General features: G+C 42.2%; 1 protein-coding gene across 1 annotated transcript in view; it reads right to left on the reverse strand.

Moving 5' to 3' along the window:
- Positions 1 to 25286, reverse strand: part of LOC126248708 (oxysterol-binding protein-related protein 8) — a 211432-nt gene that overhangs the window by 107265 nt on the left and 78881 nt on the right. Inside the window, exons 7-9 of the mRNA XM_049950002.1 lie at positions 19663 to 19807; positions 18425 to 18643; positions 15974 to 16140 (exon numbers count right to left, since the gene is read on the reverse strand). Of these exons, the coding sequence (XP_049805959.1) occupies positions 15974 to 16140; positions 18425 to 18643; positions 19663 to 19807 (531 nt within the window). The remainder of the gene's footprint in view (positions 1 to 15973; positions 16141 to 18424; positions 18644 to 19662; positions 19808 to 25286) is intronic.

The following is a 25286-nucleotide window of genomic DNA, read 5'->3' on the forward strand; positions in this document are numbered from 1 at the left end:
AACGCTGAGCCACTGTCACATCCGAATGTCCCACAAACCTGGATACTGCACAATTCTGCCAACTGGTCAAATGGAGATCCATAATCAGACCCCTTTCAAACTCTGCCAGGTGTTTATTACACTGCCTCACATGAGTACACCATGTGATCAAAAGTATCCGGACACCTGGTTGAAAATGACTGACAAGTTCCTGGCACCCTCCATCGGTAATGCTGGAATTCAATATGGTGTTAGTTCACCCTTAGCCTTGATGACAGCTTCCACTCTCGCAGGCATACGTTCAATCAGGTGCCGGAAGGTTTCTTGGGGAATGGCAGCCCATTCTTCACGGAGTGCTGCACTGAGGAGAGGTATCGTTGTCGGTCGGTGAGGCCTGGCACGAAGTCTGCGTTCAAAAACATCTCAAAGGTGTTCTATAGGATTCAGGTCAGGACTCTGTGCAGGCCAGTCCATTACAGGGATGTTATTGTCATGTAACCACTCCGCCAAAGGCCGTGCATTATGAACAGCAGGTGCAAGCCCCCACCATGAAAAACACGACCACACCATAACACCACCACCTCCGAATTTTACTGTTGGCACTACACATGCTGGCAGATGACTTTCACCGGGCACCTGCCATCGGATCGCCACATTTTGTACCATGATTAGTCACTCCACACAATGTTTTTCCACAGTTCAATCGCTCAATATTTATGCTACTTACACCAAGCGAGGTGTAGTTTGGCATTTACCGGTGTGATGTGTGGCTTATGAGCAGCCGCTCAGCCATGAAATCAAAGTTTTATCATCTCCTGCCTAACTGTCATAGTACTTGCAGTGGATCCTGATGCAGTTTGGAATTCGTGTGTGATGTTCTGGATAGACGTCTGCCTATTACACATTACGACTCTCTTCAAATGTCGGCAGTCTCTGTCAGTCAACAGACAAGGTTGGCCTGAAAGCTTTTGCGCTGTACGTGTCCCTTCACATTTCCATTTCACTATCACATTGGAAACAGTGGACCTAGGGATGTTTAGGAGTGTGGAAATCTCATGTACAGACGTATGACACAAGTGACACCCAATCACATGACATGTTGGAAGTTGGTGAGTTATGCAGAGTGCCCCATTCTGCTCTTTCACAATGTCTAATAACTACTGAGCTCGCTGATATGGAGCACCTGGCAGTAGGTGGTAAACACACGAAACACATAAAAAACATAAGTTCTTTGGGGCATTTGGATACTTTTGATCACATAGTGTATGTGGTGTATGGGATGGTGTTGTCATTGAGTGACTATAGAAGTATACAAGATGACTTGGACAAAATTTCTAGTTGGTATAATAAATAACAGCTTGCTCTAAATGTAGAAAAATGTAAGTTAATGCAGATAAGTAGGAAAAACAATTATTAGTAAGGTGCAGCTTGACACACAGTCACATCATTAAATATCTAGGCATAACACTGCAAAGCAATACACAATGGATTAACCATCTCAGGTTGGTAATACGGATGGTGAATGCTGGACTTTGTTTTATTGGGAGAATTTTGGGAAAGTGTAGCTCATTCATAAATGAAACTGCACATAGAATACTAGTACGGCTCATTTTTGAGTACTGTTCAAGTGTTTGGGTTTCCCATCAGAAAGAAACCATTGAAGCAATTCAGAGGGGTGCTGTTAGATTTGTTACCACTAGGTTTGATCACTACAAAAGTATTATGGAGATGATTCGTGAACTCAAATGGTAATCCCTGCAGGCCAGATGATGCTTTTTTCACTATTGCAGAAATTTACAGAACCAGCATTTGAGGCCGACTGCAGAATGATTCTACTGCCACCACCATACATTTTGCATAAGGACCATGAAAATAAAATAAGAGAAATTGGGACTGGTATGGAGGCTTTTAGACAGTTGTTTCTCCCTTGCTCTATTTCCAAGTGGGACTGGAAAGGAAATTACTAGTAGTGGTACAAGGTACTCTTTGCCATGCACTGTATGGTGGTTTGCAGAGTATGTACACCGATGTAGATGGAGATTTAGATGTAGATATAGATACATCCTATAAGGGCTGGTGACAACACTAAATTCGAACACCACCACCACACATTGTGACAGAATGGCCACCAAACAGTAAATGGCACAGCCCTCTGATCAAGTGGAATACCGCACAGTTCATTTTCTGCATCTGAAGGGGAACAACACTGCAACAATTCATCCTGGTGGAAAGGTATGGCAACAATGTACCAACATATGATATCGTGATTAGGTGGTGCAGACATTTCCAGTGTGTTCAGACAAGTATGAATGATGAAAAACAAAATGGCATCTCTCTGTGAAGAACCACGAATCTCAACAGAAGCAGAGGCCCTGCTGCTCAAAGACACGTATATCTCAGCTGAGGCATTAGGAAAAAAAGTGAAAAATTGGCCCTGGATCAGTTTTCGATATCTTGTACAATATTTAGAATGTGACAAAGGTCGCCACCCACTGGGTTGCACAACTACTCACACTCATTTAAAAAGCCTACCAAACTGATGCAACAGTGTGAATGTTGCAGCTGAGTCAAGCCAATTCAGATGCAATGATTACGCACTTGATCTCCAGGGTCGAGTGCTGAGTGTTTCACTATGGCACCAAAACAAAGGAGCAAAGCAAGCAGTGCAAATGTGGATTCATCAACATAAAAAAAAGGTGAAGATCCATGCATCATTGGACTAAGTGATGCAGAGTGTTTTTTGGTACTACCAAGGAGTGGTGCTAACAGATTACACTTTTAAGAGGGTAAACCAGCACAGGATCATACTACAGAAACCTCCTGACGTTCTGGGAGTCTTCACGATGAAGCACTGCACGAGAATGTTCAAGGGGGAGCTTTTGCTTTATAACAAAGCCCCAGACCATTGTGCACAGGGCACAGTCACACATGCTGGTTTTTTGTGCCCCAGCCCCAACCCCCTTTCCATGTTCTCCTCAGATGAACAAATCTTTGTGTGGCAGGCATTTCCAGAATGTTGAGTTGGTGATTTGTGCAGCGGTACATTTCCTGACAGACAAAATGCAGACTTATACAACCAAGGTCTCTGTAACATTATCCACTGCTGAGAAACAAGTTGTATTGAAGGGTGAATATGTGGAGATTGACTAACACTACCACAAAGTTTAATGGCCACTGTCTGACCTTTTTTTGTGAGGTGATAATTAAAAATTTTTGATTAGCTCTCATAAACTCAGTGTGTGTGGTAATACTTCACATGAAATACTACTATTGTGATTCAGGTGGTGAACTAATGGCTATGCTAAATCTATCATCAAAGACAGAGGTGTGGGTGGCATGATTATCTATGTTCTTTATTGTGACTATCACAAAGTTCTGCAGAATATATGAAATGTGAAATTCTCTTCCTAATTTTTTACTCAATAGATACTCCATTATAATCCAACAAGAAGCTGAGAATGAAGAAGCAATTTCCTGAAACACAAAACTAGGATCACTAGGTTCTCCAACTCGGACAATGAGAAACTGGCATTACTTTATTTCTTTAAAATCACAGATATGCAGCACACTACTGGCAACATTTCATGTCATTAAATTTCATACAAACACACACATATTGCTGACAATAAGGTAACCACGCAGAACCTTATCCACATAAACTGCTTCACAAAAAGCATGAAGCACACAGAAGACATGGTCAGATATCAATGTAACTTTGTAAACGTACTCATCAATAGCAGGTATGTATATGACTAGTGTTGCAATATCTGCAACAGACTACCAGAGTGCATTAGTGTTGTTTGTATTTAGTGCTGTTACAGGCCTGGTAGGATATAAAAGGAGAGTACACAACTTCCAATGTTTAATGATAACTTTAAAGGCCACAGTGATGCAGCATAATTGTGTGGGACAGCATTATTACCACACAACAGTTTTTTTTTTAAAGGTGCCTCATTGTGTGTCTCCATTTGGCTGACTGGTTGAATCATGCAATATCCAGATTTATGGAGCATTCAGATGCGGCAGTGGCCCAGTGTTAGGCTGTGTGGAAAAATGAGACCAGGCATACTTGTCAAGGTTCTTGTTGACGACATCTGACCATCACAAGAGAGCATTGCCATTTTGGACACCAAGTAGATTCGCAAACAAGCAATGGACCCCTGTAGCATTCTGTGTCATCCTGCACCATTGGTCGGAGACTAGCACCAGCCAGACTGTGGAATTACTGACACGCATAGGATACCATTAACATCAAAACACCAACTGATGTGTTTCGTGTGGTGTCACGACTGGGAAGGATGGACTGCTGATTAAATAGCATAGCATTATGTTCACCAATGTAGCGCAGTTCTGCACCACCCCAGGTGACCATAATTGAGTTTCGTGGTGACTTGGGGACTGGTCCCACTCTTCCAATGTTTAGGAGGGCTAATGATCTTACCCTTAGTGTCTGGAGTGTGAAGCCATTGGCTATGACTTCAGGTCATGATGTGACAGCAAGTAATGGTTACTGCTGATTAGCTGCTCTTCCTAAACAGCATCTCATATAAGCAAACCGGTTCCGTCTTCACCTGCAGTTGCTTGTACTTTACATACTTGGGCTATGTACAGCACTGTTTAAAAAGAATAGCTCAATGTAGCAATAGGGTCGAGCCACATGTCTGCTTTCATGCCCTGCAGCTAATTCGCAGCAAATAATAACCTGTAGCTGTGTTCCTGCCGTCAAATAGTCTACGCATTCGCCAGAATTGCGAGTTAATAAAATACAAAGAAATATAAAATAAAAGTTAAATGAATAATTTAATAAAAAAGATTCTATTGTAACATCTGTAACTGATAAAGACATAGAATTACATTTAATAATGTTCAGTCATGAAAGGACATCGCAAATGGGAAGTGGTCATACGATATTCAGTTAAAATACAGACAGAAAATACCCTTATCAAATGCAGTGAAGTTACATTGAGAGCATTAAGAGAATGGTAGTAAATCTCCAAATTAAATAGTCATCAAAGATTAGCGAAAACTGAGTCCATTTTGTGATCACATCAGTTCAAAATAGTTCAGAGTTCAACATGATGATTCACAAATTGACACACGATATAAAGAATAGTCACTCATATTCTGTCTATTCTCAGTTCCATAAATCAAGCAGCAAAAGTTAGAGTTCTACTCTGGAGCACATTTAGACCTCTGGGAATATAAAGGTCCTTCAAAAGTTAGAGTACTGTTGCAGCCGTTCACCACCCAAAAACAATCACCTACACGACTGAATCACACATGTTACTTTAGACAGGTCTGCCTTCTCCCAGCACTCACCACAAAGTGTCCTGAATTGCTCCCTTGACTCCCCTAGCATTCCGCTACTGCCTGCTTCTCCATTGGCTGAAGCCCATCCCCACCAAAAATGCATCATCCTTAAGCTCTACAGACATGATGTGATTCACGCTGACAATGTCCCAGACTAAACTAATATATTACAAAAATACAACAATAATGAAATGTTATAAACATTGTCACACTCAGATAATTCGCAATAAATATAAATGAAAGTTTGTCCATAAATAAATAAGCCAGTATCCTTGCACAAGTGCGCTCACGATAAATGATGGATTGTCATTATTATTTAAACAATTATTTATTCCTTCTTTTGGTTCTCTTCTCAATTGTAATATCCGCTTACATGTGTGACTAACCAATTTTAAATTAGCACAGTTTTTAATAGCACATGCAATCAACATTTAAATAAAATTACTGCCAAAATAATAAAAAAAATTCATTAATAAAAACACAAGTATGGCAAAAGGTGAAGTATTGATGCTGTGTTCATTTGCTGCATAAATGTCGGGAGTACAATATTGTGACAGACATTTGCATAATGAAAGAGAGAGAAAAAGACATCGTAAGTCAATAAATAAAACGGATACAGATACATAGCTTTCAGTAATCATAGCTATGGTGCAATGCTATCATCTGAGATATCATATGTTGAAATCGCATAACGTGTTTAAAAGTTGTTAATGCAGGCGTTCACTGTGTACATGTTTATTCACTGTGAAATATTAACTTCTATAATTTTAAAGATATTGAAATATTGTTGTGCCATTGGATGTGCCTAATTTTTCTGAGATCGCAGATGTATTCAGATTTGCATTAGTATTTGATAAGAGTTATTGTCGAATCACAAAGATCTGTAACTTACACAGCTGTAAGAGTAATGGAAAATCTCATATAAAGATGTGAAACAAATACTAACAAAGAGATAGAGGGGCTGGCCAGTACTTACCTCAGCTCAGTACAGCCGATAGATACACAAAAAACAGAACCGAAAATTTACGTTACTAGCTTTTGGAACATATGTTCCTTCATCAGGGAGGAGAGAGGGGAAAAAAGGGAAGAAGGGAAAGTGGATTCAGTTACTCATAACCCAGGTCATGAAGCAAAAGGGAAAGGAAAACAGAGAGGGTAGCAAGGATGGAGGCATGGTTGTCAGAGGGAAGCCAAAGATATTCTACTGTAAGTACTGTGCCAGCTTCAAACCAAAGAGGATGCATACAGAAGTAAAGAGGCATACAGTATAAAGATAAACACAACTATGTAGGATGAAAAGATGCGTGAATGGCTAATTACTCTTCAGTCTTCTCCTCTTTTCCTTTCCTCTTTAGCCATTCACGCATGTTTTCATCCTACATAGTTGTGTTTATCTTTATACTGTATACCTCTTTACTTCTGTATGCATCCTCTTTGGTTTGAAGCTGGCACAGTACTTACAGTAGAATATCTTTGGCTTCCCTCTGACAACCATGCCTCCATCCTTGCTACCCTCCCTGTTTTCCTTTCTCTGTTGCTTCATGACCTGGGTTATGAGTAACTGAATCCACTTTCCCTTCTTCCCTTTTTTCCCCTCTCTCCTCCCTGATGAAGGAACATTTGTTCCGAAAGCTAGGAACATAAATTTTCGGTTCTGTTTTTTGTGTATCTATCGGCTGTACTGAGCTGAGGTAAGTACTGGCCAGCCCCTCTATCTCTTTGTTAGTATTTGTTTCACAGCTGTAAGATTGTCTGACAATCTGCCGCAGTGCTGTCTGTTGTCCTGTACTGGGATTTACTCACATCCAGTCCTCTGATGCTAGTCTTTGTACCTGGACTTGAGCGCATCGTCACCCAGCCAGAACTGCCTGGCGCACCCTGAGACCTGGGTCTGCTACCATTCAGCCGTGCATCTCACCTCGTTCCAACACTGGGCAGCTGATTAGCTTGCCTAAATATGCGTTACCTTACAATAGTTTGTAATGATTAAGGAAACTGATGGCACAATGGTGGTTGGTTGGTTGGTTTGGGGAAGGAGACCAGACAGCGTGGTCATCGGTCTCACCAGATTAGGGAAGGATTGGGAAGGAAGTCGGCCGTGCCCTTTCAGAGGAACCATCCCGGCATTTGCCTGGAGTGATTTAGGGAAATCACGGAAAACCTAAATCAGGATGGCCGGACGCGGGATTGAACCGTCGTCCTCCCGAATGCGAGTCCAGTGTCTAACCACTGCGCCACCCCGCTCGGTTGGCACAATGTTGTCTATCATCTATCTGCACGATAGATGCTGTGGCGAGAAAGATCCCCAGATCTGTTCCCAACAGAAATGTGTGGGACCAGCTTGGATGTAAACTCTGTCCCAGTGCCAGTATCCAGAATCTTGAGGACCAAACAGCTTGCCTCACAAGAGGCTACAACAACTTTATGATACCCTTCCCAACCGAATCGGTGCATGCATCCAGGGCAGAGGGAGTGCAACAACATATTAATAATTGGGCTCACATTCCCAATGTTCTTTGTAAACTTGACGTTATTCTGTAATCACTAAAATAGCATGACAGACCCTCTCAACCCATGATGTTTCATTTCATTTCCTCCTATCCTTCTGGGTCTTCACATTTTCTGTTTGCCTATGTACATGAAGGAATCTTAACTGAAGAGTCATTTTAGCATTTCCATCTACATGTACATGGATAGTCTGCAAATCACACTTAAGTGCCAGGCAGAGGGTTCATCGAACCACCTTCACAATAATTCTCTATTTTTCTAATCTTGAACAGCATGCGGAAAAAATGAACACCTATATCTTCCCTTGAAAGCTCTCATTTCCCTTATTTTATTATTATGATCATTTCTTTCCTATGTAGTCAGCATCAACAAAATATTTTTACATTCGGAGGAGAAAGTTGGCAATTCCAATTTCATAAGACCTATATCAGTGAAAAATGCCTTTATTTTTATGATACCCACTCCGAATCCTGTATCATGTCAGTGAAACATACTTCCTTTATAATACAAAACGTGCTGCTGTTCTTCGAACTTTCTTGATGTACTGTGTTAATCCTGTCTGGTAAAGATCTCACACCATGCAGCAATACTCCAAAAGAGGATGGACAAGTGTAGTGTAAGCAGTCTCTTTACTAGATCTGTTGCATCTTATAAGAGTTCTGCCAATAAAACTTAGTCTTTGGTTTGCTTTCCCCACAACATTCTCTGTGTGTTCTTTCCAATTTAAGTTGTCCGTAATTGTAATTCCTAGATATTTAATTGAATTTATGGCCTTTAGATTTGACTGATTTATCATGTAACTGAGGTTTAATGGATTCCTTTTAGCACTCATATGGATGACCTCATACTTTGCATTATTTAGGGTCAATAGTCACTTTTCGCACCATACAGATATCTTTTCTAAATCATTTTGTAATCTATTGTGTAACCAAAATTTAATGAATACCTCTTAGTAATCATGTGAATGATGTCACACATTTCATTATTTATGGTCAGTTGCCACTTTTTGCACCATACACACATCACGTCTAAATAATTTTGCAATTAGTTTTGATCTTCTGATGACTTTACTAGATGATAAACAACAGCATCATCCGCAAACAACCTAAGATGGCTGCTCAGATTGTCTCCTAAAACATTTATATAGATAAACAACAGCAGAGGGCCTATAGCACTACCTTGAGGAACCCCAGAAATCATTTCTGTCTTACTCAATGACTTTCCATCAATTACTACAAACTATGACCTCTCTGACAGGAAATTACGAATCCAGTCACACAATTGAGATGATATTCCATAAACACTCAATTTTACTACAAGCTGTTTGTGAGGTACAATGTCAAAAGAATTCTGAAAATCTAGAACTACAGAAACAATTTGAAATCACTTGTCAATAGCACCCACCACATTTTGTGAGTAAAGACCTAGTCACGTTTCACAGGAACGATGTTTTCCAAATGCGTGCTGACTGTGTGTCAATAGACTGTTCTCTTAGAGGTAATTTATAATGTTTGAACACAATATATGTTCCAAAATCCTACTGCATATTGACGTTAATTATATGAGCCTGTAATTTAGTGGATTACTCCTACTGCCTTTCTTGAATATTGGTGTGACCTGTACAACTTTCCAGTCTTTGGGTACAGATCTTTCATCCAGTGAGCAGTTGTATATGATCATTAGGTAGTGTGTCAGCAGACTCTGAAAGGAACCTAATTGGTATACAGTCTCGACTGAAAGATTTGCTTTTATTAAGTAATTTAAGTTGATTTACTACTTCAAGGATATCTACTTCTACATTACTCTTGTTGGCAGCTGTTCTTCATTCAAATTCTGGAATATTTACTTCATCTTCTTCGGTGAAGGAATTTCGGAAGGCTGTGTTTAGTAGCTCTGGTTTAGCAACATTGTCATCGATAGTATTTCCATTGCTATCATGCAGAGAAGGCACTGATTGTCTCTTCCTGCTAGCATACTTTACACAAGACCAGAATCTCTTTGGATTTTCTACCAGGTTTCGAGAAAAAGTTTCGTTGGGGGAACTATTATAAGCATCTCACACTGAAGTCTGTGCTTAATTTCGAGCTTCTGTAAAAGATCACCAATCTTGGAGATTTTGCATTCATTTAAATTTGGCATGCTTTTTTCATTGTTTCTGCAACAGTGTTCTGACACATTTTGCATACCAAGGGGGATCACCTCCATCGTTTGTTTATTTATTTGGTATAAATCCCCCAATTGCTGTCTATACTATTTCTTATAACAGCTTAGGAAAATAGTACACTATGTCAGTGTGGCTGAGCTACAGTTCAATTCACATGTTAATATTTCTGAAGATCAGTTTATAAACTAGTTACGAGTACAATGTTGTACACACCAGAACTTAATGTGGAGAAGTGTGACACTGGTTCAGTGTTGCTAACTTTAATATCAAGTATCATATGAATTACAAATTCTCCTTTCCATCCTCTGACTGGTTTTCTCATATCGGGTAAGTCAACTGAGCCTTTAAGGTGTCTCTCGATCAGCCTCACAAGTAGTAGTTAGAACAGGACACATAGTTAATGAATTTCACATATTATCACTTGCCGTCCTGTTAACCGTACAGTGGATAATATGATAATTCTGATCACCTTGTATCTTTGAGATTTACGAAACAATTGTTTCTTTATGGTGACACTGTGTGGACAAAACTAAGATAGGATAATACAGAAATACACAAAATACATGGCAGTTCTAACTCTGCCACCACAAACCAATGCTGATCTCTAGAGGACACTTCAGTAATGGAAGTCAGTACTGCAAGCTATGCTGGATGGCCTCATCCACACTATGAGGAGCTGTTGTGCATCCTGTATTGCAATACAAGGGCACCACACACCGTACTAACATTCCGTATGTGGTCAGTGAAGGGTCACTACGTGTGGCAAGTGTCTCCCATGGCCTGTTGCTGGTCTTCCAGTGTATCTTGTACTCTTTGTCACATGTAAACATGTTAGCAAAGCATCTTACACACACACACACACACACACACACACACACACACACACACACACACACACACACAGTAACAGCATCTCAAGTGGTTTGTGGACCTGTGTGACCATTAAATTTGTGGACATGAATGTATTTCATGCATCTAATAATTCGACCAAGAGAATGTCACAAAAAATTTTTCTGTATGTGGAGTTCTGATGTGGTATCACAGTGAGAAAGTGTCATAATACTCTACAAGATAAACGAGAAATGAAGAAGGAATGTTAAAATTTAAAAATGTATTGTTGTCATCAGAGACAGAGACAGGCATATATCATGGAAGTATGGTGGAGGAAGAAAATGTATGCACGGATGGCTGGAGTATAACTGCTTGAAACTAACTTCCTACTTCTTCCACATTCAAGCCTGGTATGTCAATCACCACACTACCTTTATCAGTGAGGATTATATATATAAAAATTTGCAACCAGTCACTTTTTTATGATTTACTCAACCATGAACATGTTTTCGAGCCACTGCAGGCTCATCTTCATATGGAGGTGTTACAGATACATTATCCTGTGGACCAAGTGTAGCTAGATGCAGTGCTAGCGTTGCTGGTGGAAATTATGGAAATTTAGTAATCGGTGACGAAACATTTATGAATCCAAAAGCTTTTTTTTTTTTTATGTTTTAGGTACTTACAGTGCACTGCCTTGTGGTATTCACATCAGATTGCTCATATAACGTGCATTATTACACTATGTACCGAGCGAGGTGGCGCAGTGGTTCGCACACTGGACTCGCATTCGGGAGGACGACGGTTCAATCCCGTCTCCAGCCATCCTGATTTAGGTTTTCCGTGATTTCCCTAAATCGTTTCAGGCAAATGCCGGGATGGTTCCTTTGAAAGGGCATAGCCGATTTCCTTCCCAATCCTTCCCTAACCCGAGCTTGCGCTCCGTCTCTAATGACCTCGTTGTCGACGGGACGTTAAACACTAAGCACCACCATTACACTATGTAGCTACACTTGGTCCACAAGATAATGTTTCTGTAACACCTCCATCTGAAGATGAGCCTGCAGTGGCTCGAAAACATGTTCAGGGTTGAATAAATCATAAAAATGCGACTTGTTCCCTATTTATTACCAGATAAACACCAATTTAAATCACAGTCACAGTTTATCATCCACAATGGACATACTTAAATATAAAGTTATATATTTTCATGCAGTTGCAATGCAAACTGTTTACTGCATTTAGGCACAGTCTGTTGAAAGTACACTTGACAGCATACAAAGGGACAGTGGCTAGATTTCAATTACCTGTCATATTACCCTAGAACCACTCACATTAAACAGCGTTCAGTACTGCTTAGGAAAATAAAGGCAAGTGTAGCTGGGGAGTTACATCTTGTTGACACTCAGTATAAAGCACACATTCTATTAAAACCCACAAGAAAATCACAGGATTTTAGAGATGAAGGAGGCACTTAAGACATGGACAGAGTCAAGTGCAAAACAACGGTAAGAAATAACTGAATACTGCAGCACTCAGTATACTAACTTCATAGTTTGGTGCCATATTGGACTGACTGAAAAGCAACTGCAAGATGAAAGAATTCAGAATGAACCCACTTTCAGCAGCGATTTTTTGTTTTATTGTGTTAATATGTTTCATCTACAGAAAATACAAAATTAACAGAATGAACAGTCCATACTTCTTAATACCATGTTTTGGACACTGAAAAAGCACAGATACCATGAAGCCTATAAATTCGTACTGGAGCATCGTTTGCTGAGGCAAATACTGAGAGGTCAGAAAACGTTACATTCTGCCATTCAAAATAGATATTTTCATCAGAAAATGCCAACTGGTAGAGTTGATTATCATCATGGAGCTTCTCCTTGATTCCCGCAAGTTTATTTTCAGTCCAGCCTACCAAAGCTGTCAGGAGACTGTGTCAACTGACTTGGTTTCAGCTGTACTGCATTTAAGAAAGGATTTTGCTATGATGTGTTTAAAAGTTCATTATCCTGGAACTGTGGTTTTATATGCCAATGTCCAGTTGCCATGTGCCAACTAGATTCTCCAGTTTCATAACATAATTTTGTCCATTGTTGCCCAGTGCAGTCAGAAAAAACATACTATGTCCCAGCCTTCAACACTAAAATTCCATTCTTCCACAATAGCAGTGACATGGTCCAGAACAGCCTGTTGATAATGCTTAGCTCATGGCTAAAGTGGCTGGACTCAAAGCACGGTGGCACAGGTATTTGACCTTGAATCATGTACTGTCATTCGCTGTTGCAGAACATATGATACAATGATATATGAGCTTGCCACATTAGACTGTCACTCAATGCAGCAGAATACTGTCACAAGATGTGGGGATAACATTTAATGAGACAATTTAATCCAGAGTTATATTGTCCTTTGGGTAAGGTGGTCCTACAATAAAGTTAAGCAGTTTAGTCTCTCTAAATGTATTCATATATGGTTTAGGTCACTAGGCCCTGGTTTTTGAAATAATCAAGGTCAACAGGCATCAGGTTTGAGCATTTTACCACTTTCAACTGGAAAGTCAGCACTGCAATTAGAGTGATTACTTACTAATCTGGACATCATGGGTTGAAATATCCAGGTACACATTTATTTTATTTGTCACATATATAATTTAAAGTATTTAATAAAAATAAAGATTAACTTTACTTTATGCAATAATTATACAATAATATTATAACAGATCAGAATAACAGAATATACAGTAGTAGATAATTTAAAAACATACCATTTTATGCAATTAATCAGACACATTGTTACCATTAACTAATTACATCCAAGTGCATTTCCATGAATATAATCCCAAATTTCATTTCCAGCAACTATTAGGCAAAAGAAATATGCATGTAGCAAAGTGTATTATTTTCAGTATGCATGGTGCTGACACTGTGTGTTTTGAATGCTTTTATGACATTTATCAGCCAGTGCACTGGCAACATGAAGTTCAGGAGTAGATTGCCTGAACGACAATATGAAATAATATGCATCACGATTATCTATTTCCTTAGAAACTAAGGCCTAGTGATCTGAACCCTTTTACAAGAGCCAGTTTTGATTGATCCCCTATCAGTATGTCGAAGAGCATTAAAATCATGGGCTGTTGGGTATAGGCTCCCCGTGACTGAATTCAACAATATAATCCTAAGAAAAATGTGATCATGTTGCTTGCAGGTTGACCCTTCAGCAACAGTGATGACTTGCAAAAATTTCCCTGTTAAGGGTCTATGTAGTGTACCCATAACTAATAACAGCACAATTTATCAGCACAGATTTTGTCTGCTTGCAATAGGTCTAGAATACAGAAAGGGCCATTTTTCTGAAATATTTCTTCTTCCATGAGTTGACAATGTAAACCAGAAAAATAACATGGTGAATTTCATTCCTGTCAGTGCTTTATGAGACTCCCTCTGGCTCACAAGGTGATTATAATTAAAATTCCAGTTTCAAAGTTCTGTAAAAAATGAACCATTGCTCAGAAAGATGTCACATTTGAAGGGGATATTATTGAAGAACTGAATGGAGAAATTTTTTGGAAACAAAATTTAATGAAAATTTTTCCACTAGATGGCACTGTAAGTTTCTTAATGTAAATGGGTTCAGCTACAAATGACAGATGAATCGAAATATGATGGCTATATTGGGATTTTCACATTACACCATCTGTACTTTGCAATGTGCGTCACTGCACAAATTTGGTATTCAACAATTGTGGTACTGTTAGTTAGTTAAGCCCATCCACCACGGCAAGGTCGTACCACATCGGATGGGAAAAATCTGTTGAATTCAGCTAAGTTTGTAACTGAAGCACTGAATATAGCATATTTCAAATAACCCAACACCCCTAAGTCACATGGATTAAGATCAGGTGATCTGGATGGCCAGGCTGTAGGTAAACAATGGCTGATAATTCTAGCCTTTCCAAAATGCCTCTGCAGCAGCTGTTTCACTGGCTGTGCAATGTGTGGAGATCCGTAATCTTTCATAAAAATAATCCTCCCCACACAGTCATGCTGCTAAAGAATTGGAACAACATTGGTGCTCAAAAGACTGTCATAGCATTTACCAGTGATGGTACAGGTAACAGGACCTGCAGGACCCATCTTCTGGGGGGGAGGGGGGAAATAGCTATATGATATAGGATGTGATCAACCCACACCGTTACCTTTGCAGAATGAAGTCTGCACCAGTTGATGTATGAGCACACCTTCCATTGCCCATACTCAGAAATGCTGTGTATTGTCACTTCCTTGGAGATGAAAATGGGCTTTGTCTATCCACAGAATGTTCAAGGGCCATTATTGTCTGCTTCCTCATGAGCAAGAAATTCTACAGTAAAATTTTGTCTTACAGGCAAGTCAGCATGAAACAATTCCAGAACATTAATAATTTTGTATCGATAACAATGCAGGATGTTTCATAGAATATTTTGCTCCATGCTTACGGGCAAATCATAAGTTCAGGTGATAGCCTGTACACTGCATGTTTGCACACCATAGTAATGCTGTGGCCACAACACCTAGTGACATTGGAGCAGTTGTTTTCCCCTCTCTGCCACACTGTCTCTTTGAATTTCATAACCATTTTCTCCAGACCCATGGCAGACATCGAACCAATGCCCTTTTTCATTCTCTTGAGCATCTGAAACTTCTGCAGAGCTACTGGCACACAGTCACCATTCTTGTAAAAGAGCTTCACCAGCAGCACATGATCCTGCACTGAGACAATCCTGCTGTGCATCTCAGATGCAAATTGAGGAACAGCAATGTACTCTGGGTCTTTTATTTTGTATACCCTGACAGCACCATCCAGTGGTATAATTTTCGTTAAAAAATGGTTTCCACAATGTTTCCCACTTCTGTGATAACATTCTATTCAAATTTGACACCATTCTCAGCAGTAGTCCACTTTTTTTAAAGTGTTTTGAAACTGGAAGTTTAATTATGATCACCCTACGAAGTTCTTTCCTGTCTATTGGGTTGCCACATATTGTACTTTCACACGTTATAACAGATAGGCACACTTGAAAAACAATAATTTTAACTTTCAGTTTTGATAACTTCTGGTTCATAGTGAAAAGTAAACACACACTTTACATCTAAATCACAAAGAAGATAAAAACAGAATTTTTGTGCTCACACTTCCAAACTCTTCTGGACGTTCCTCATGGTGAACATATATGGTCTCAGGTGGGTCATCCAGCAGATCACCCACTTCATCTCGCTTGCCAGTTGATCCCTCTGAATCTGAGTCTGACAGTGAGAGCTGTTCAGGTACATTGTCCGGCTGGCTGAGGTCATCCAAATCTGTAAACACAGGTCCAGGGCTGGGCTCTACTGGGGCAGGGCTTATGCATATAGAGGGTGGGCACTCACGTTCCAGGAATGTTACTGCATGAAACAGCTGCTGAAACAGTGGGCCAGGACTGGGACACGGACTAGGGCTGGGGCCGGAAGATGATGCTGAAGGATACGGACTGGGCGTGCGTGAACTCACACTACGCAGAAGGTTACTGACTGATAGCAAGGCATCTGGCAGGGATAGGGCAAATAATAATGAATTCAGAAACTGTTGTATTTGAGCAACATTTTATCATAAGAAATATCATCATTCGCTCAATTCCACCAGTTAGTTTTGATGGCACAATCTCTCATAGCTTTATTGAATTTTTGTTTCTTAACTCAGTGAAGCAAGAGTTAAAAGTTGAAAGAAATTCAGAAAATAATACACTTCCTTATATAGGAAAATATAGCAACAACTTTCAACACTGAAAGGAAAGCAGATGCAGATTGTTGTCAACTACATCTAGTTACAGTATTACTCCGAAATCTAACAATAATTAATGCAGTGTGGAGACAGAAATCCTATGAATGAAATTTTCAATCTGCAGTGGCATGTGAGCTGATATGAAACTTCCTAGCACATTAAAACTGTGTGCCAGACTAAGACTAACTCTGAAGTTTTAGTCTTCCAGGAAGTTTCAGAAATACTCTGAACTTATATGAAACACAGTGCTATAAAGTGTCATTAATGAAACTGGCGGAAAACTTTATTTAAGAATTCAAAGTCTATGTCTATGTAATCTACAGCTACAATGATGATACTTTTTATGTACTCAGAAATAAGTTAGAATTTTCTTTATTACGCTTCTAGCACATGCTGTTACTGATTCAATGCATTTGTAACTCAAATGTATCTCTTACAGAACACAGTCATCACAGTTTCATCACCACAAAGGTTCTTAATAATATAATCACCAGCACAGCCATCCACATCACTGGCAAACTACCATCAGAATGAGACAGGAGGGTGGCTGGACAGTAGGGAATGGGGGAGGGGAGAAAGCAATTTGGAGCTGAAGCTCAGTGATACTGTGCAAAAGAAGAAGTAATGAGGGGCCGAGAGCCAGGAGGAAGGAAGGCTATAGGCACGAGAGAGTGCAGCAAGGGGGCAGGCAAGTCACGGACAATGAGGTAGGCCGATCTGTGATGCTATCTTATGGAGCAGCTGCAGTTGGGCAGTTGAAAACGAAATTAGCAGTCCAGGGAGGGGGTAGGAGTGTTAAATGTTCCATCTGCTATAGTTTATATAGGTGAGGGGTGTGGGGTAAAGGCAACTGCATCATTGACAAAAGTGAGGCAGGTGTAGTAGGGTAGGTAGGGGTGTGTGTGTGTGTGTGTGTGTGTGTGTGTGTGTGTGTGTCTGTGTGTGTGTGTGTGTGTGTGTGTCACAGAGAGACAGAGAGGGGGGGACGGAGGGGGGGAGAGATGGAGGGCGGCGGGAGAGATATGGGGGGCGGAGAGGCAGGGAATTGGGGGAAGAGAGGGGGACAGAGAGATGGGGGACAGAGAGATGGGGGAAGAGAGAGGGAGAGAGAGATGGGGGGGGGGGGGGAGAGAGAGAGAGAGAGAGAGAGAGAGAGAGAGAGAGAGAGAGAGAGAGAGAGAGAGACAGACATGGGGGGAGAGAGAGAGAGACAGACATGGGGGGAGAGAGAGAGAGATGGGGGGGAGAGAGAGAGATGGTTCAAATGGCTCTGAGCACTATGGAACTAAACATCTATGGTCATCAGTCCCCTAGAACTGAGAACTACTTAAACCTAACTAACCTAAGGACATCACACAACACCCAGCCATCACGAGGCAGAGAAAATCCCTGACCCCGCCGGGAATCGAACCCGGGAACCCGAGCGTGGGAAGCGAGAACACTACCGCACGACCACGAGATTCGGGCAGAGAGAGAGAGATGGGGGGGAGGGGGAGAGAGAGAGAGAGAGAGAGAGAGAGAGAGAGAGAGAGAGAGAGAGAGAGAGAGATGGGGGAAGAGAGAGAGAGAGAGATGGGGGGAAGAGAGAGAGAGAGAGATGGGGGGAAGAGAGAGAGATGGGGGGAAGAGAGAGTGATGGGGGGGAGAGAGAGAGATGGGGAGAAGAGATGGGGGGGAGAGGGAGAGATGGGGGGAGAGAGGGGGAGGTTTCAGAAGATATACACTGTGTTAATAACAGGAGAGGTGGAAACTATAGGTTGGTTCATTGTTATGGGAGTAAACAAGCATACAGCCTTATGAGACAAGTCAAACTTGAATACTTACCATGATCATTGAAATGGCGCTCATAATCAGCTTCACTCCACTGTGTTTCATGGCTGGTAGTAGCATCAGTTGAGCCTCTGTTACAGGCACTACTACTCCTAACCAATAATGATGAACAACGGAGAGAGAGCTCCAGAGCATCAAGCCAGCACTTGCCAGCTGCTTGTGAAGGTGCTCTGAATATCAGGTAAGATGTTGGCAATGGCTGAACAACAGCACCTAAGGAAGAAAAGAAACAAACACCAATTTTAGGTGTCGCAAAATTTAAAATTTGTATTATGACCAGTGAAGTATTCACCAACATTTCATACCTAGGAAACCCATCACAATTGGGGGAAAGAAATCAGTTTCTTTTATTGTGTACATGAGTAGTACTTGAAGTGAAAATAAGTTTCATGAACCTCTAAGTCTAATCTAAAAACTAAATTTTCTGTGTAACATTAAAGTCTTAAGGATTATTCTATTGAGTTACACGAAAATCAAATTAAACAATGTTTGCATGCACAATCTTCTTAGAAAGATTAAGACATATGCAGATTACAAAAATGCTGTGACTTCTTCCACGAAGTGGCTCACTCTTTGCCTACAACAGACTGAGCCGGAAAAAAATTGTACTTTTCATACATGGTGGTCATTCCTTGCTTAGTAAAATCTTGGTATGTGACTTAAGGTACTGTTTCCCATATTATTTTATTGCATAATGAACTTAGGGAAAACATAGACTATGACACATGTCACACCAACATGAAAATCTGTCAAAATAGATAATTTGGATATGCAACAGCATGTAAGTTGATGAATCACACAAACTGAAAATTACAGTCTGCACTAACAACCATGAGAACATAATGCAGTACTGATTCAAAATAGTTAATGCTACATACCAGATAAAACATTTATCACTGGCAAATACCATCACTGTTGATACGTGTTTTATCTGAAGGGTTGTATGAACTATCAGGTAAAGTTTTTACCTTACAAAATATAAATGCAGTTTCTGCATTGCTAAATTATTTTCACTGTCACAGAGCTGTCTCACAAGCTGAAAGCACATTTAACAGTTCATGAAGTGGAAGTGGAGCTCCAAGAGTAAAAGAAAGAAAAAGAAATCTTCCATCCTTTAACAAAATATTTGTCCCACTGAAGTACAACATTAATTCAGTTCTTAATCCTAAATGCCTATCAGTATCTATTTCGGACGACATAGCCAAAATATGATTTAAAGGTTCAGTCCTCACCAATCGTTTCATTGTGTGGTCCTCTAGGTGCCCATATGGACTGCTCCAGTGGGTGGAAAAGTTTGAAGCAGAATCCATCCTTTTTTGAAGGCCTTTCAATTACCTGGCATGTATTGAGAAGGATTGTTCCTACCCAGTGACTACTCTGTAACACAAGATACAAACGCACTCAAATATGCATCAATTTATAATAATCTGCACACACTTTTGAACTACCTACGTTTAATAAAAAACACTGCAGGATTGATGTTGGTGGTGTACCTTGGAAAACAATACAAAATCATTTTGTGTGTCCAGGAAAGAGTTCAAGACTGTTCACAGTATGTAGCTGGTTATTGAAGGTCTATCACTACTAGTTAAGATGAAATAGTAGATATTCGTTTAAGGTACGATGCAGCACAACATACTGTCTGGACGAATTTTGCAAAGAAAAGTTTCACAACACACAGCATCCTAATGGGAAGAAATTCATCATTATGTATAGAAACTCACAAGAGACTTTGTTGTTGAAGCCACAAACACCTGACCACGGTTCTCAGTACAAAACAGCTGGCACAGCAGAATTTGACGACATGGTGTTGATTGTATGAGAAAATAATTCTGTACAGGTCACTCACCCCACTGAATATTTATCCTGAATTTTTCATTAAAATACTGTCTTGTAACATTCAATTCATTGTGTAGTAGTAGTAGAGGGGTTTTTTGGGCGCACGACAGCAAGGTCTTCAGCGCCCGTTCAGTTACATAGTGAGGCGGGTGTCAAGAAAAAAACTCAGAACATTTATATAAAACAGAAAACACGGGGAACAATCATTGAAAAATATGTGCTCACCCACACCAAAGCATGGGATGAAGCAGGGCGTCAGCAGTAAAACATGGACAACACAGGAAGAAAATGGTAGAGGGAGCTAAAACAATGTAGCAGATGGAAGTGGCTGGCTGACCGCAAGGAAAAAAGGGAGGAGTCAGCCACTCTGCAATACACTAAAACCTCCAGCCTAAAAGTTTAGGCCAGAGTCCAGACACATCACAAAACTTAAAAACCCTAGACACACACGTCTCATCGTTAGCTAAAACACAAGCCAGATCCCCATCAACTCGTGCTTCTGCCCTTACATCACGGTATAAAATGAAGTCTGTTAAAATGTGCCGGACAGAGATGTGCACACCACAGGCATCACAAAACGGAGGATTCTCCCGCCGTAATAAAAAGCTATGTGTGAGAGGAAAGTGCCCGATCCGAAGACGTGTGAGGGCCACATCTTCCCGCCTGAGCAACCGGCAGGAGGAACGCCACGGCCGAGTGGTTGACTTTACCGACTGCAGTTTATTGGCCGTCACCGCCAGCCATTCGTCCTCCCACAACTCCATGCACTTCCTGTGGAGTGCAGCGATGACTGACTGCAAAGGGATAGGACACTGGACCACATCCTGCTCTCTGCAGGCCTCCTTGGCAGCCCGATCGGCCTGTTCATTGCTCCAGATGCCGACATGACCAGGCACCCAGCAGAAGGATACCTCTTTACCCCGCCGTTGGAGCAAGTACAGTTGGTCATATATCAGCTGGACCATCTCCTCAGTGGGGTATAGGTTCTGCAGTGATTGTATGGCACTAAGAGAATCGGAGCAGAGAAGAAATCGATCGCCCCGAACACGATGCATCTGCTCCAGTGCCTTCAGGATTGCATGGAGCTCCGCTGCGAAAATGGTATATTCAGCAAGCAGGTGAATCCGGGTAACATGATCAGGGAACACCACAGAACAGCCAAGGAAATTCTCCTGTTTGGAGCCATCAGTGTAAACGACAGTGAAACCGTGATGCACATCTAAAATGTTAAAAAACAAAAATTGGAATGTAAAATCTGGTGTGCCATCTTTCTTAAAATCAGTCAAATCTAAAATAAGTTTGGGTCTTCAGAGGAGCCAAGGTGGAGATCTGCTACAACCACGACGTAAAACACGAAGACCAGCCATAGACATCGCACCGAGGCAATCCTGTACTCGAATCCCATAGGACTGCGTCACACGTTGCCGGTTATGAAACAATCATGCCAGAGGAGGCTGAGCAACAGTATGGTATGCAGGGGTGTATGGTGTGGACAAAGTTTTATACGCCTGGCGCACTGTAAGTAGCCGTCGCCGCATATGAAGTGGCGGTTCACCAGCTTCTGCACAGAGGCTTGGTATGGGGCTAGTGCGGAATGCCCCAGTGGCCAACCGAAGCCCTTCATGGTGCACAACGTCCAACATCTTTAAGTAAGAAGGCCTCGCAGACCCATACACCGTGCACCCATAATCGAGCCGAGATCGCACAAACGCCCTGTAAAACTAGAGCAGACAAGTCCTGTCAGCTCCCCATGTACTGTGGCTAAGACATTTTAAAATACACTCCTGGAAATGGAAAAAAGAACACATTGACACCGGTGTGTCAGACCCACCATACTTGCTCCGGACACTGCGAGAGGGCTGTACAAGCAATGATCACACGCACAGCACAGCGGACACACCAGGAACCGCGGTGTTGGCCGTCGAATGGCGCTAGCTGCGCAGCATTTGTGCACCGCCGCCGTCAGTGTCAGCCAGTTTGCCGTGGCATACGGAGCTCCATCGCAGTCTTTAACACTGGTAGCATGCCGCGACAGCGTGGACGTGAACCGTATGTGCAGTTGACGGACTTTGAGCGAGGGCGTATAGTGGGCATGCGGGAGGCCGGGTGGACGTACTGCCGAATTGCTCAACATGTGGGGCGTGAGGTCTCCACAGTACATCGATGTTGTCGCCAGTGGTCGGCGGAAGGTGCACGTGCCCGTCGACCTGGGACCGGACCGCAGCGACGCACGGATGCACGCTAAGACCGTAGGATCCTACGCAGTGCCGTAGGGGACCGCACCGCCACTTCCCAGCAAATTAGGGACACTGTTGCTCCTGGGGTATCGGCGAGGACCATTCGCAACCGTCTCCATGAAGCTGGGCTACGGTCCCGCACACCGTTAGGCCGTCTTCCGCTCACGCCCCAACATCGTGCAGCCCGCCTCCAGTGGTGTCGCGACAGGCGTGAATGGAGGGACGAATGGAGACGTGTCGTCTTCAGCGATGAGAGTCGCTTCTGCCTTGGTGCCAATGATGGTTGTATGCGTGTTTGGCGCCGTGCAGGTGAGCGCCACAATCAGGACTGCATACGACCGAGGCACACAGGGCCAACACCCGGCATCATGGTGTGGGGAGCCATCTCCTACACTGGCCGTACACCACTGGTGATCGTCGAGGGGACACTGAATAGTGCACGGTACATCCAAACCGTCATCGAACCCATCGTTCTACCATTCCTAGACCGGCAAGGGAACTTGCTGTTCCAACAGGACAATGCACGTCCGCATGTATCCCGTGCCACCCAACGTGCTCTAGAAGGTGTAAGTCAACTACCCTGGCCAGCAAGATCTCCGGATCTGTCCCCCATTGAGCATGTTTGGGACTGGATGAAGCGTCGTCTCACGCGGTCTGCACGTCCAGCACGAACGCTGGTCCAACTGAGGCGCCAGGTGGAAATGGCATGGCAAGCCGTTCCACAGGACTACATCCAGCATCTCTACGATCGTCTCCATGGGAGAAAAGCAGCCTGCATTGCTGCGAAAGGTGGATATACACTGTACTAGTGCCGACATTGTGCATGCTCTGTTGCCTGTGTCTATGTGCCTGTGGTTCTGTCAGTGTGATCATGTGATGTATCTGACCCCAGGAATGTGTCAATAAAGTTTCCCCTTCCTGGGACAATGAATTCACGGTGTTCTTATTTCAATTTCCAGGAGTGTACTTAAAGCCTTAAGTGACTGCAGTTTCACGTCTTTAAGATGAGGTAACCACGTGAGCTTCGAGTCAAAAATGAGCCCCAGAAATCTCACCGTGTCTTTAAAAGTAAGAATAGTGTCCCTCATCCTCAATTCAGGAAAGGTTAAAATCGAACGAGAACGGTTAAAAAGAACACATACAGACTTCTCGGTGGAAAACTTAAAACCATTCTTCTGCGCCCAGTCATCCAAACGCCTAATCGTAAGTTGCAACTGATGAGTTGTAGTTGCAAGGCTTGAAGAAGAGCAAAACAAAGAGAAATCATCCACAAACAAAGAACACTGGACTGGACTTTTCACTGTGGATGTAATGCTATTAATAGCAATGGCAAAGAGAGTCACACTTAAAACGCTACCCTGAGGGACACCGTTCTCCTGGGCAAAGCGATCAGACAGGACGTCACCAATTCGGTATCTAAAATATCGTGGCGAGAGGAAAGACTGAATAAAAAGAGGAAGACAACCACAAAAACCCCATTCGTGAAGCTGCTCCAGGATGAGACGCCTCCAAATGGTATCGTAGGCCTTCTCAATGTCGAAAAATACACCTAGAAGGTGATGACGGCGTAGGAAAGCTTGTTGTATAGCCGCCTCCAGGAGGGCAAGGTTATCGAAGGTGGAACGAAACCTCCTGAACCCACACTGAAAGCGACTAAAGAGTTGCCGGGATTCTAACATCCAGATGCGTTTCGTCACAGGGTTATTTGGTAACCGTGATAGCATTACGGAGATGTTTAATAAACTCAAGTGGCAGACTCTGCAAGAGAGGCGCTCTGCATCGCGGTGTAGCTTGCTCGCCAGGTTTCGAGAGGATGCGTTTCTGGATGAGGTATCGAGTATATTGCTTCCCCCTACTTATTCCTCCCGAGGAGATCACGAATGTAAAATTAGAGAGATTAGAGCGCGCACGGAGGCTTTCAGACAGTCGTTCTTCCCGCGAACCATACGCGACTGGAACAGGAAAGGGAGGTAATGACAGTGGCACGTAAAGTGCCCTCCGCCACACACCGTTGGGTGGCTTGCGGAGTATGAATGTAGATGTAGATGTAGATACCTTAGGGGTTGCGAAGCAACTCAAATCGCTTGATACGGGCAAGTCGTCAGGTCCAGAGTGTATACCGATAAGGTTCCTTTCAGATTACGCTGATACAATAGCTCCGTACTTAGCAATCATATGCAACCGCTCGCTCACCGATAGATCTGTACCTACAGATTGGAAAATTGCGCAGGTCGCACCAGTGTTTAAGAAGGGTAGTTGGAGTAATCCATCTAACTACAGACCTATATCATTGACGTCAGTTTGCAGTAGGGTTTTGGAGCATATACTGTATTCAAACATTATGAATCACCTCGAAGGGAACGATCTATTGATACGTAATCAGCATGGTTTCAGAAAACGCCGTTCTTGTGCAACGCAGCTAGCTCTTTATTCGCACGAAGTAACGGCCGCTATCGACAGGGGATCTCAAGTTGATTCCGTATTTCTAGATTTCCGGAAAGCTTTTGACACCGTTCCTCACAAGCGACTTCTAATCAAGCTGCGGGCCTATGGGGTATCGTCTCAGTTGTGCGACTGGATTCGTGATTTCCTGTCAGGAAGGTAGCAGTTCGTAGTAACAGACGGCAAATCATCGAGTAAAACGGAAGTGATATCAGGTGTTACCCAGGGAAGCGTCCTGGGACCTCTGCTGTTCCTGATCTACATAAATGGCCTGGGTGACAATCTGAGCAGTTCTCTTAGGTTGTTCGCAGATGATGCTGTAATTTACCGTCTAGTAA

This window comes from Schistocerca nitens, chromosome 3, assembly GCF_023898315.1.
Source record: "Schistocerca nitens isolate TAMUIC-IGC-003100 chromosome 3, iqSchNite1.1, whole genome shotgun sequence".
Classification (NCBI taxonomy): Eukaryota; Metazoa; Arthropoda; class Insecta; order Orthoptera; family Acrididae; genus Schistocerca; species Schistocerca nitens.